General features: G+C 41.8%; 6 protein-coding genes across 6 annotated transcripts; 3 read left to right on the top strand and 3 right to left on the bottom strand.

Moving 5' to 3' along the window:
* Positions 1-460: 460 nt before the first annotated feature.
* Positions 461-2,770, bottom strand: SS1G_11628 (hypothetical protein; the record flags this gene model as incomplete). The annotated part of the gene is made up of 5 exons (XM_001587585.1): positions 461-519; positions 769-1,686; positions 1,745-2,087; positions 2,149-2,419; positions 2,481-2,770. 5 exons carry the CDS (start codon positions 2,768-2,770, stop codon positions 461-463), a joined length of 1,881 nt encoding a protein of 626 aa, XP_001587635.1.
* A 1,523-nt stretch (positions 2,771-4,293) lies between these two features.
* Positions 4,294-4,603, top strand: SS1G_11627 (predicted protein; the record flags this gene model as incomplete). The annotated part of the gene is made up of 2 exons (XM_001587584.1): positions 4,294-4,372; positions 4,536-4,603. 2 exons carry the CDS (start codon positions 4,294-4,296, stop codon positions 4,601-4,603), a joined length of 147 nt encoding a protein of 48 aa, XP_001587634.1.
* Positions 4,604-5,532: 929 nt separating this feature from the next.
* On the bottom strand, positions 5,533-6,858 carry SS1G_11626 (hypothetical protein; the record flags this gene model as incomplete). The annotated part of the gene is made up of 1 exon (XM_001587583.1): positions 5,533-6,858. The coding sequence occupies one exon, from the start codon at positions 6,856-6,858 to the stop codon at positions 5,533-5,535; it is 1,326 nt and encodes a 441-aa protein (XP_001587633.1).
* A 1,329-nt stretch (positions 6,859-8,187) lies between these two features.
* SS1G_11625 (predicted protein) lies at positions 8,188-8,563 on the top strand (the record flags this gene model as incomplete). Its single annotated transcript, XM_001587582.1, has 2 exons — positions 8,188-8,310; positions 8,456-8,563. The coding sequence occupies 2 exons, from the start codon at positions 8,188-8,190 to the stop codon at positions 8,561-8,563; spliced, it is 231 nt and encodes a 76-aa protein (XP_001587632.1).
* A 1,645-nt stretch (positions 8,564-10,208) lies between these two features.
* Positions 10,209-11,237, top strand: SS1G_11624 (hypothetical protein; the record flags this gene model as incomplete). The annotated part of the gene is made up of 2 exons (XM_001587581.1): positions 10,209-10,527; positions 10,612-11,237. 2 exons carry the CDS (start codon positions 10,209-10,211, stop codon positions 11,235-11,237), a joined length of 945 nt encoding a protein of 314 aa, XP_001587631.1.
* A 355-nt stretch (positions 11,238-11,592) lies between these two features.
* Positions 11,593-13,581, bottom strand: SS1G_11623 (hypothetical protein; the record flags this gene model as incomplete). The annotated part of the gene is made up of 7 exons (XM_001587580.1): positions 11,593-11,937; positions 12,002-12,035; positions 12,085-12,200; positions 12,692-12,759; positions 13,090-13,197; positions 13,235-13,247; positions 13,459-13,581. 7 exons carry the CDS (start codon positions 13,579-13,581, stop codon positions 11,593-11,595), a joined length of 807 nt encoding a protein of 268 aa, XP_001587630.1.
* Positions 13,582-13,725: the final 144 nt, after the last annotated feature.

Raw genomic sequence — 13,725 nt, 5'->3', positions numbered from 1 at the left:
TAGATATCTCAAATTTATTTTCTAGAAACCAACAATACAACCAAAAATTGCGAGATCGGATGTTTTTAGATGCAAGTCTGATTTAGGATAAAGGAACCATCTATCCCCAGCAAAAGAACACGAAAATCAAGGATAGATAGCGAAAAAATGCTGATTTGAGCGGATCAGATAAGATTGTCTGTAAATTAATCTAATCAGATGACGCTAATGGGATTCGCTTGCATGCAGAGGGAAAAAATATCTTATCCGAGATTACCAATGAGGTTGGTGTTATGCTGTCATTTGGACCCGCCGTGAAAGGAGTATACGTAATGAATATTGGGTAGATTTTGGAGTGCAGAGCTTTGGTATTTGGCGGTTTGTCTTTATGAAGTGGCATTGGAAATACGGTGATGGATATTCTAATGAAGTTCGTGACAATATTTCTGAGAATGGATTGATAATCTGAGGAACGGTGATATCAAATCTCTCGAGTTACAGCAATGAAGTTGGAGCAGTACATAGTCATGGAGAGCAATGCTGCATGTGTTAATGGTATTCAGCCCGACTAAACACAATATGATAAAATAAACCCTCGGAGCTCACGTACCTTACAAGGATCACAAAAACGACCAGATGGAACAATCTACAGGGTATACAAAAACTTTTGATATTATGACATGTTGATTACGAGGACCTGCCACCGGTCTCAAAAAAGCGGTAAATCCTGTAGGATAACCATCTGGCATTTAAAATTATATGACTGATTCCACATCTAGAATACCGTACCCTTGACTTGAGTCTTTTGGGCTACATTGATATTTTTGATCATCATAACCCAAACAAATGCAAGGCCAATAATCACAGTTCCTGCAATAAGCATTCTCTCCTGTGCATATCCATATGCATGTTGAATGGCGATTCGAGTCTCGCTTCCTACTGGATAAGTGAGTTGAGTGGCGAGATCACCATAAATGTTGTCGAAATCTGCCATGGCTGATTCGGGAAGGTATCTCTCCAAAGCTTGGGGGAATGTGTTTGTCCAGATGGCACCGCAAATGGTGTTTCCAATGGCGCCACCGATGTTTCCAACGACGTAGAGTAATGCGAGAATAGCGGCAACGTGTTGATGGTCCGAGGCGGCAAGAACTGCGAGTTGTTCCACAATGATGAATACACTTCCGCCGATCGAGATGAATATTTGACACATAACAATGTAACCAATGCTTTGGTGGGGTTGACGGAAATAAATCATCAGGCCTTGAGCGAAGACGTAAATTGGTACTGCGATATACAGAAGCCACTTGAAGTATCCGGTCTTGCGAATTAACAACCCAACGCCGAGGAGGAGGATACCAGAAATAACATCGAACGTATCGCTAACATATCCAGCCTCCGCCAAGGTTAAGTTGTTAACAACTTGTAGGAAAGAGGTGAAGTAGCTGTTCCAGCAGTAGTAAGAGATTTGATAAGTCAAATCTAGCAGACAGGCGCCAATGACAGTTCGATTTGCTAAGAGGTTGACGTTCAGGAAAGGTGCTCTGGCGAGGAATACTTCGTAAAGTGCAAAGATGACGAGGACCACGAATCCAACGACGATCATAGCAATAATGTAATCCGTTCGCCAACCGTTTGGCGCAGTATCTGCAAGAGTGAATGGCAGCAAGAATACCGTGAAACCTCCAGCGAAGAGCAGAACACCAAAGGCTGTACAATTGTCAGAATAATGTCCTATGTGAAGATTAGTGGAAGAAGCATGACTCACCATCAAATTCTACCAGGTAATGCCAGATGTTTTCTGCAAGGGTTCGACCACTGCTCTCTCTAATCAAAACACCTTTATTCTCTGCCTTTTTGAGATTCATCTTCAAAATGAAGTACAAAGGCGCTGCTACGAATGGCAAGATGATAGCAAAAGTTCCAAATCCCCACCTCCAGCTGATATTATAGTAATAATCGTCAGAAACTTTAGGTCCCGCAAATGCTGTAATGATGTATGGCGAAGAAGTGAAAGCGTATGCAAGACCTCGATTCTTCAACTTGGAAACATCAGCGGTGATGACATCAATACTATAAATCAAACCTCCAAAGCCGATGGAGTAAAACACCTAGAAATTATTATTAGTATGTTGGGAGGCACAAGAGCCAGTCCGACAAGATAGCACGTACCTGCGCAGCACAGAAGGTAGCAATGCCATTGCAAGCAGCCATCATGATCAAACCGATAGTGGAAAACAACACCATGAGAAGAAATCCCTCAGCACGACCCCAGAGATCTAGCATCTTCGCAAGCGGAATGTAAATTGCGGCTGTCATAGCGTTGGCAACGATGTTGATGACAGTGATCGAAGAATGCGATTGAAATGCACTCGTGGCGAAAGGGATAAGATTGTAGCAGATTGAAGATTGCATGGCATTAACAAAGTAAAGTAACCACATGCTGTCATTGAATAGTTTAGTCGCTACGTCCGTACACACGACAACGATAAGTGTGAACTTACAGCATGAAAACGCTGACAAGGTATGGTTTAGTCCATGTCAATGCCACCGCCTCTACTTCTTGAACACCACGTTGTGCAGTTTCGGTCGGTAAAACATCCTTTTCCACTTGCTCTGATATTGGTCCATCACTGGCATTGCTTGGAGAGATAGTATCTTCAGTACCGCTAACTGCAGGATTCTTTTCATTCGAAGACGGCATATCAGCCATAGCTACTTCTGAACTTTCATTAATTATATCCTCGGTAGCCCTTCGACGGTATCCAGGCCTGAATTTTGCGAATGCTGGCATAATTGCGGTTGGTCGACGCCGCAAGAATTTGCGGATCCCAATGGAAAGTGGTTCAGGAAAGAATTGGAATGATATAGGAACTACAAAACGATGGGACAACCACGGAAGGAGGCGGTCACTACTAATACTTGAATCTCGGCCTACCTGTCAATATGACCTATCCACATCCACATGCACATCCACCATGGCTGTAGCTAGGACAAGGTCCGAAATTGGCGCATGCTGCCGTCTGCTTGGGGCTGCCAAGATTATTCCCACGGAGTCCCACCGGTTAGTGATATAGAACGAGCCTTAGTATGAACGAGGATGCGAGTAGATCATCAAATCCAACAAGATAACGCACACAAGATAGGCTGGTAAAAAGCAAATAAAACGACAAAATTCCTTGTAAGATTGGATGCACATTGCAAACGTCAATTAATCCTTTTTAAACGCAGTTCCTCCTACGAATGGAATCATTCCCGAATGAAGAGAGGTGAATGAACAAAGATGGGTTAACTTGAATGGGTCAATTATGTTGACTACTAAATGGTTACACATAGTTGATTAGCTGGCTAAAGTCAACAAAGTGGAGTCAGGTGGGATCGAGTGGGGATAATTGACCTAGCTTTTATCTAATCTGATCAAAAATTTTCATCAATGACCGGGATGAATGGGGAAAATAAAATCCAAATCATCTACTTAGAAGTTAAACTGGCAGTCTCTAGTTGGCATTATTTATTGGAATTGGAAAGAAATGCCAAATCGCCGCTACTATCATACCAATGGAAAAAGTCGGAATGTGCCACTGATATTGAAGCCGGTCTCAATTTCTATGGGTGATGAAATTCAGTTGAACTCCTTACACACACAAAGTTAAATCTAATCAGATTGATAAGATTATGGAATTAAGCTTCCTAATTTCTATCTGATCTGATCGAGATCCTCATCATGACGAGGAAGGTAAAGTTCTCAAACATCTAATATTCCTATGATGTATCATGTATCCATTATAGTCAGTTTTTACTCCGTATACGATATGACACCACCTTGACACCATCGAGGTACCAAAGTGGAATTTTGTAACCTGTGTCTGTGGAGCTCAGCATCTCGTGGGTCGTTCATATGTGCATTCATACTATGCCCTCTTTGGCGGAAGACAGGCGAAGTGCGGTACCGGTAAAGTTATCTGTGGGGGTAAGCCCATTTTTATCAGCGTTGTCAGAAAGCAATTACGCCTCGAACGTACATAATCAGATTGATCAGATAACAAGGTATCACTGAGAATCCGTTGGGTCAATTGGTCATGGTCTCGGCTTCGAACAGTATACGAGCCTAGCTTGGAAAAGCTATCAACCATGATTTCGACATGGTCATTAGATCGATCAGATAAGATTCAAATTATCAGAAGAGCATTTGGTTTTTCGAAATTCTGGGATTGAACCTTACTAGATCATAGTTTTCCAGATCTAGCACCTGGGTAGAACGTTCTTTTCCTTCCATGTCGTGCATTTGAAAATCCCGATCCAATATCGGACGAAATCATGGACAGTGGAGTTTTGACCATTGTGGACATTCCGCCTGAAGGTCTAAAAGAGTACCACTTCCGCGTATATCCGCAAAGTAGGATTGTGTGGCATTTTTCATTCTAATTGGCAGTTGCTTCCAGTAGCGCAGACTCTTACTGACTTGTATACGTATAATTGGATTTTGACTTTGATATCGATGGGTTTCATGCAGTGTGATGTCGAATAAGCTGACGCGGACGACCGCTCGACTGCTGCAGTATTAGGTCTATGTACGAGCTACCTAAACATCGGGACTGGTGCATTGTCAGAGACTCAGAGTAGTTAATTGATTAAAATTTCCGGGGAGCCCTGACGCTAGTGAGGTACGTAACGCGATGTTTTTGTGGTTAAATACCCCTCCCTAACACAGTGTTCTGAGAAAGTGCCTTGGAGAGCTGAACTGCTCGTCGAGCCACAAGTAGCGACTGGGTAGGATCATATTAGCGATTTCTCCTTCGGCAAAAATACTTTGATGCGATAATTGGCCTTCGGTGAAGAGGCAGTCAGATGGTGGCAACTGACAGCTGTATAAGATCAGAATAACATATATCATGTTCCATCTTTGCCGACATCAGTTTGTAGCAGCAGAGAAATAGAAACTCCTTGGAGTGAACACGGGTAGGAGCACCCAAACATCGCAATCCCTGGCGTCCAAGATAGGCCTGCATTTCCGCAATGCGAGTAGGGAATCTCTCGGTCAAATCTTCAATCTTCATCCATGCGATGAAGCAATGTGGGACTGTATTAAACCATTGTCCCGCTGGACATGGTTCTACGAAAAAGAAAGTTTGAAATGGGTTTTGGGAGAGACAATAAATGGACGGATGGAACAAACGCGCTTCAAATTTCTGGTGTCTTTCCCTTAAAATGATGTGGAGGACGTATCAAAATAACTCACTCGAGTACATTTAACGAAGCTCATACTTTGGTAGCAACATCTCTCACAACTTCGCTTACGCCGCACCGCATAAGATTCTGAGGGACAAAACATCGAACGAAATACCATGCAGACCAAATATATGATGCAATATGCCACAGAAAATGGTGCTAGAAGAACTGAAATCTGATGTGGTTTGTTCATCTAAATATTTAAGTGGTTACTCACCATAGCTGTCCATAATCAAAAGACTTCGCCCTCTATCATTTCACATCTCCATAAACGCCATCCAAGCTCATGAACCATAATCTCATACAACGAATTTCAAAACCAAACCCTCAGGCACTGAAGAATGCCCTGAGAACATATATAGCCCCTACAACACTAACGACTATTGCAATGAATAAAGAAGCCCCCTCCTTGGTACTAGTAAAGTACATTGTGAAACCCACCACTATTTCTAGCATTCTAGCTCTTTCCCTCTTCTTTTTCCAATCAATATCAATATCAAAGGGCATGTGGGCTCTTGGATCATCTCCCCCTTCTCCTGCTTCCGGTTCTGGAATAGGCAATAGAGGAATAGTTACATCCAAAGCTACAGCTCTATGATCTGAAGTCGGCAGAAGAGGCAATGCAGTATATTTATTCGGGATAATCTTGGCTTCCGGGTTACTCTTTTGCACCCAAGATGGCATATCGAGGTATAGAATTCTATCGCACCAACTGGGCCATCTGTGTTTTGCCCATGGCCATCTATTCAGTTCACCATCTGCTGTCATGAATGGCCCTTCCGAATCGTATTTGTATGTAGGTGGAAATGACACCGGAGCTTCAATAAGCCCATGACAAGTTCGACCAGCTAATCGTTCTCGATTGAGCTGATCGTTTTTGAATAGGGCTGAATAATGATTAGAAGAGGAAATGAGATCGTTCGGTTGCGGAAATATGTTGGCATAATCATTTGCCGCAGGAGACATTAGAGAAGTTCGATAATTTAAGTCGCCGCCAAAAAAGAGATGGGATGTTGATTTATAAATCGACCCATCTTGTGGTGATATGGATAACAGTGGTCTATCTTCGTCGCCTCGGGGCAAAGTCGTAGCATAATTCGAGGTTGTTGAAGAAAATACCAGTCCGCGGACAATATCCTTCCAGTCTTGGTTTCGTCTTTGTAGTCCATCTTCCATAGCAGCAAGGTGGGCCGCAACGAACGTCAATTCTGTAGAAGTATTTCCATTTCCGTATGTAAATCGTACTCCAATTGCTCCTTTATTTCCCATTGACCATGCTCCCACTCCAACTTCACCAGCCTCTAAATCTTGTATAAGTGTCGGATCTTTTACAAATATCATAATTCCCGTCAAACCAACATTTCGTGCCACTATCGAGGTGTATGCCGATCCATCGTCTGATAATTTCTTTGAAGCTTTTTCGACTGCATCGTGGAATCGATTGAAATATGGTACTAAGAAGGATCCGCCTATAAGAGAGTATGGTATGGGTGCAATTTCTTGCAAGGAGAGAACGAGCAAGTCTGGCAAGTGAGGGGATGAGAGGCCGCTGAAAAGTTGAGAAGCAAAGGCATCAGTGTCGATGAGGGTAAGACCACAGTTGAAGGTCAAGAAATATAAACTTAATGCCTTCATATCTGAAGGATTTGCCATAATTATTTGAGTACTTCAGGTATCAATCAAATCATGGTGATTGAGACATTGAAGTGTTTTGATGTTGACAAAATGACCAAAGGTAAGTCAAGGCAAGGGATGATCACACTGGCCTTGTTTGCCGACGTCACTTGTGCCCCGCATCAATCATTTACACCACGGAAAAATAATCCGCCAGCAATTCTTCGTCATCAGCACCATCACACCAACAACTTGATACATTTTATATCTTCACTCCGGGGCATTTCCCGATATTAATATGTATTTTCTATGTCTTGAAAAAATAAATGAGCTTAAGTCGAGATGTTAAGCACATGTCATTTTGTACCTGCTATAACGAACAATAATTGGGAAGCGTGGAAAGGAGCTACCTGCAGCTCTAGAACTATGTGATATAAATTTTTAAGAGTTTCCCAGGCTGTCCTTCCTTCAATGAGGGATCACACTCATTCTATATTATATGTGCATACACCCATGAGCTTTTCTAACCGGACTGGAAATGTCCGACTCAAATCAACGATGACGAGTGCAGAGGATCAAGCTCGTTGATGATTCCAGCCATATATCTAAGATTATCCAAAAGTTTAGACCTATTTTACAGTATACCAAAGTAGGCCTTGATATAAAAACACCAAGAAATTGGGCAGGGTTATTCCGCATTCCCAGAAGTACAGGTTGTGAATTGAGGGAAAGGAAGCAACCGCTGCAGCTGAATAGCTTCCACTGGCGGTTTTTTGCTTCCCGGAAAATTTCGTCGACTAAGTGCTGGTATATGATACAAGTCACTATGTTGAACTGTTAGTGTCGGGGAAATTCTACCCACTACCGTTGAGGGACTTGGAATCAAAGGCTATAACCAAACTACTCATTAGATCGGGTATCTATAAACTTCTCCTGGATCGCCACCTATCATTCCGGGACTGGAAACAAGCAAGGCTATGCATACATATAAATTCAATTCAAAAGATCGAAATACTTAGATTATGCATAATCAGCACTGAATAGCCTGAAGATACGTAGGCAAGGCCGCGAGCTTGACGTGCGTTTGGTTTCCCTTTCAGCAGGGTGGCAGTGCGGCTATCAATTTATCGAGTCAATACCACGGAGTTGATAGGAAGAGCACAAAATCTTGGCAGGATTGCATACACGTTAGATGATATGCTCCGCGGATATTGACCATACATTGATCATCACTTAACAAACAGTCAGCCAAGCGTAACGACTTCTTTCCTTCGCCGTCCTATTTCCACGAAGAATTAACCATCCCTATTCATCTCAACTTAGCCAAGTATTATGTTTCTTTTCTTGAGGAAATACTATCATCAAATCATGGCTTCAGCGTATCTATACCACGGCACCTCTACTGATATGGCCAAAAATCTTCTCAACTTGGACCCATTAGCATTTCTCTCGTATCAATCACAATCTAGTATGACACGCCCAGGTTATGACGTAACTAAATGTCAATGGACGCATACTTCCTGCGATTTTTTCTGTTCTTGTTATCAACCATTACGAGTTATCGGAATACCGACTAGTTGTCTCGCAGGGTTTCTTACCTAACTCAAAAGTCAAATCTGTACTGCTAGAACTCTAGTTCAAAGTGCGTAATGGTAGACGTGCGAGCCAGAATCATGATGCTAGTCTCGCTTGCGAAATAGGTTCGCTACTTAACTTTTCTGTGAAAAGGAAAGCTGTTGCATGAAGGCCAGTGAAACCTCCTGGATTAACAGCAGACCTAGGGAATTACCTGCACAGAGAGTACGCGATCAAATAAATATCTGGTGCAATTGCAGTGACGCTGGGTTATGGGACTGTATATGTTTGGTGGGGACGCAGATTGTTCGGGTCGAATTCATTTTGACTGCAATTCCGCTATTACCTCGAAGGTCTTTGACAACAGCCACAACAGAAAAGTACTGGCGAGATATCTGCAAGTCCTCTCCAGAAATCGGAATAGTGGTTAAAACATTGTAGTACAATATCCTGCAGTATGTCAATTGAGTAAGCTGGATTCAGAAGCTCAGGTGCGCCACCAACTTTGTTAAATGCTGAGTCGCGACCGCAAACCACTTGCTTTGCATGAAGCGATTGAAATAGAATCGCAGACTCAGTTTCTACTTGTACTAAACCCCTTTAAAACTGAAGGAGAAAGATTCTCTAACTTCTTATAAGTCAGGTTGAAGCCGGACAGAGGGTTTGTTGCTTAAGTATCATCATTCTCAAGCTGCTCACAACCCATGGCATGGTAATTTGAAATTCAGAAAATTCTTACCAGGCTATTGAATTAATCCTAACACAAACATAGATGTAACCCAGCTTTGTGTATGGAAGTGCTCAAAACATCATTGATGCTGAGACCCGACGTGCATGCACCAAATCGGTGACAGTGGCGTAATTTCCAGGGCTCGATTATGATGTGAGATACCGAAGCCTTTCGAGCAACATTTTGTTTCGGCTTTTTAGAAGTATCTTGTACTCCAAGAAACATGCATAAGGATACCCACACGGTCTGGGCTTGTGTGTATGGAGTGCCAGAAATTATCCGAATGTTTTGTCCTAGTTTGTTGTGAGCAGTAATTGCCACAGTGAACTGTGCTCGTGTATCCTTGAGAAATGTTGTGTCATTTTATCCTGTCAATGACATAGGTTTGGGACACAAGCAGTAAGGTTTTAATTGTCCTCCATCGATGAATTTGCGGAAGTATTTGAATTTAACATGATTATATTGCGGTCTTATATCAGCTTGAAGTCGTGGAACGTCCCCTAGAATCATTTCAATGGTTATTGGATGATGTAATGGCTGCCGGGCGTCACCCAAATCCATCAACTAAGAGCTAGAAAGGTCCATACCTGCAGGTCGTAAATTCTTCACCAACTGAGTCTGTCGCGTTGCGAGTCCCTATGCTGGGAAAATATGTATACAGCCAATAATCATGTGCGATGTCGGCCTGAACTGTATACTCGTACATCATATCAATATATGAGATGGTTGTGCATAACGATATTAATAAACCCCTATCAGCCAATAGCAAATCCTACCGAATAAAAACAATTTCATTCAACCACTCGAGGGCCATGAGTGGAATTGTACGCTCAATTAATCAATCGACCGCAGGTTGATGGACGAGGTGGAACAGGATAAAATGTCCATATGAAGCAGGATATGCATCATGCAACAAGGACTTATTAAGAGCACACCTTCGAGTTTACAGGGCGCATGCGCCGCTGTTATTTATATGACCATAAATCCCATATGAAAGGCACACTTTGTGTAGGATATCTTCCCTACTTTAATTCATTCGAAAGAACAAAATCAATCCCTAATATTTTAGCCAGAACCTCGAGTCATGATGACAGCGCTCAACGTTGCAAAGGACTCCCGTCCTGATTCCGAAGTAAATTCAGCCATTAAATCGAATTGGAAGACCACCAAGCCAATTCGTGCTACAGAGAAAGCATTCCTCGATCTCTTGGAAGGCAGAACTCCTCTCCTTCACGAGCCTGAGTTTCTTTCCCAGGAGGATTGCTCTAAGCTCACAAACGCTTTGGAGCCAAGACTTACACCATATTTGCATGCTACTGGTCCAAAGTTGGCCAAAGTGGGCATTGCCCAGTTTGAGTTCCAAGCGCAGAGCGAGGATGACCTGAAAAATAGATCTGGAAATGGTACGTACTCTTTTTAAGAAATCCCTGCCAAATTTCTTTCATCATGAGAAACCTAGACTCCACAGTAGCTGACTAAAGATATAGAGAAACAGCAATACTTCCAGGCAGTCCGTGAGTTGGGTGACTCGCACGCTCGATTGGCCGCAGAAGTTGGTATCAATGCGTTTGCCAAAGTCTTCGACTTCATTAAATCGATTGCTCCCGACGACTGGGAAGTCATGCTAGCCACAGAGGTGCTAGAGGATGAGACGACGAATGGTACTCCTGCCACGCAGTCTTACTTTGCCGGCATTTATCGAGTGATCAACAACGGAACACCAGTTCATTGCGATTGGGCACCTTACGACACTCGGACGGAATCGTGGTCAATTAGCAGAGTGACAAACCAAGTTGCCGTCAATTTATGCGTGACTCCACCACCGGCCAATAGTGGAGGAACTACCGTATACGATTTGCAGTGGTCTCCCGAAGCATTGGCCTTCCGAGATCCAGAGAGTTATGGATACTCTGCGGGCCTTGTTGATGGCCGTAAGCGATTAGATTTTCAACCTCATATTGGTGATCTATACCTCTTCAACTCTCGTAATATGCATGAGGTGCATCCAGTTTTTTCTGACACAGGGGTTCGGCGTTTGGCTATGTCAAGCTTTCTTGGAGTGTTGCCGCCATTGAATGAAGGCGAAAAGACGAAGTTGGTGTTTTGGGGTTAGAGGATGGAGGATCTAACAGCATGAGCCCTACTTTCTGGCCCCACTTTTGAAGTTTAATACGACATGAGGTTTTTCGCCTCGTTGCCTTCAACGTGATATTATGTTCTTTGGCGATCTCTATTCTCAAAAGGCGGACTGTGTGATAAGTAAGGTCCCATAGGCTTGCAGCTGTTTCGCTTGAACGGCTATTCACAGATTGGCGAGAAGGTTGTTATGCTTGAATCGTATTTATTGGATAAGCTTCCATAACGTAACGTGGTTTATCAGGACCCTGTACACTTTTACCTCAATTGCCCACATTCCATTGAAATAAAATTACAACAATACTATAAATTAGAATTAAATTACATACAATTCAAAGATCAACTAATGCTGGATCTAATTGACAAATTCGTGCATTATATGAAGCACTACCACATTTGCTACATCGTCGTATAGTAGCTTGCCTCCTTGCTGAAGAATCATCATTTGTAAATTCATCGCATCGTATCTGATCTTCTACATTCTCTTGTTCTAATATATCATACTTATCTTCTATTGAAAGTACTCCTCCTTTTCGTATTAAAGCTTTTCTAGCTCTCCAACGTTTACTAAATGCTTCATTTGCTTTATAGAGACTATGAACCTCAGCAGCTAAAAGTGTTGGTACGAGAAGGATACGGAAGACGTAGCACCCACGGATTACGTAGGTCCTGTATGTCTAATTGTATTCTGTCTAAAGAGCTAGCTACATATTGAAAGTAGTAAGTCTTATATAGACTTACTAAAAGAGCTAGTCTCTTTCGCGTTCGCTTAGTTCTTTATTACAGTAGTAATTGAATTGAAGTCATTCACTTCGTTCACACACTTCCCTTCTTTTCGATTTAAACCTTTGGATCTCTTAAATTCCTTACAATCCAATTGAAGCTCTTTCTCAATCAATTTTAGTAAAATCTCGAATGACTCGTCATCAATTAAGCTCCCCTACATCTATATTCGAAACTGTATTAATTTTAACTAAAGATATAAAGAGATTGATATATGAAAATATACTTTTAAATATAGAAAATCATATATTTTAAAAGACAAATGAAGTATTAAACAAATATCGATATGCGAAAAAGACTCAATTACATCAAGGAGTACTTACTGAACAAGAAGCTACAGATATATTATCTCAACAAGAGGTTGATAATCAGATTCAATACAACGAGCGTCAAAATGACGGGAATTCTAATGGGGAAGCATCTTCTAATAGATATTGTAGCAAGTGTGGGACTGATCATAATTCAAGAACCTATTCTAATAATTTAATAAACCCTAGATTATTAGATTCTTAATAGTTTTAATTGATTGATTTAATGATTGTTGAATTATATGAGTTAGAAAGTGCAAATTGAGGTAAAAGTGGTGCACTCGGTGTTAAACCACGTTATGTCTTGCAATAAAGACTATTTCAAATAAAAGTTCAAAACTTCACCAAGAACAGAATTAACTCCGTAAGGCGCTGCTCTTGTAATACGGAGATCGGCATGCGATGCTTCTACAGTCACGTAGGTGGTTCTTTCTAATATATATGATATAAAGACATCTCCTCGGGCATTTCATTTGTTATTCCTCTTATTTGAATACGAGAGTATCTGTAAGGCGGGCTTGGTTCCCTAGTATTAGTTTTCACTTCCCCCATTCAAACATTAGAAGATTGAGGCTTTCAATCTCCCCAACCTGTATTAGCTACGGTCGAATAAGGCCAGCCACCCTCCATTTATTGTTAGAAGCCTACAAAGCTCCTAGCCGTCTTAGATAGTCATAGACTCAGTGTAGATGTTAATTTAATCAATCAATCAATCAATCAACATCTCCTCGGGCGTACCTAATATGATTACACGGTTACTGTTGGTACGAGAAGGATACGGAAGACGTAGCACCCACGGATTACGTAGGTCCTGTATGTCTAATTGTATTCTGTCTAAAGAGCTAGCTACATATTGAAAGTAGTAAGTCTTATATAGACTTACTAAAAGAGCTAGTCTCTTTCGCGTTCGCTTAGTTCTTTATTACAGTAGTAATTAAATTGAAGTCATTCACTTCGTTCACACAGTTACTTCAAACATTCTACTCTATCTATTGAAGTCTTTCAAGTTAGAGAGCAATAATGCTTGCCGAGCTGTAATATTACCTCCGTCTTTTGGATCTAGCTAGCCTCCAAGTGGAAAATATTCCCCGATCAATCCATGAAGACTTTATCGAAAACTTCGTCGAGTTGTGTCTCGGAGGCGTGAAAACCTAAGCCTTCATTTGCTGACTTCTCGGATAAACGGACTGATGAGTTGCATGATACAACGGCGCTTATTACGCCGACCATGACCGCATATTCATCGTCAACGTTGAAGAATCAATATATGCCATGCACATAATACTTTTAGTTACCGAGTGTTGCTCACACCCATTAAATGAACTATTAGATAAACTGTCCTACCCGCATCTACAAGTTGCGATGTCTGGTGAC

Source organism: Sclerotinia sclerotiorum, genomic scaffold (genome assembly GCF_000146945.2).
Source record: "Sclerotinia sclerotiorum 1980 UF-70 scaffold_18 genomic scaffold, whole genome shotgun sequence".
In the NCBI taxonomy this organism is placed as follows: Eukaryota; Fungi; Ascomycota; class Leotiomycetes; order Helotiales; family Sclerotiniaceae; genus Sclerotinia; species Sclerotinia sclerotiorum.
Note: the sequence above shows the minus strand (reverse complement) of the source record. Positions and strands in the feature narration are given on the sequence as shown.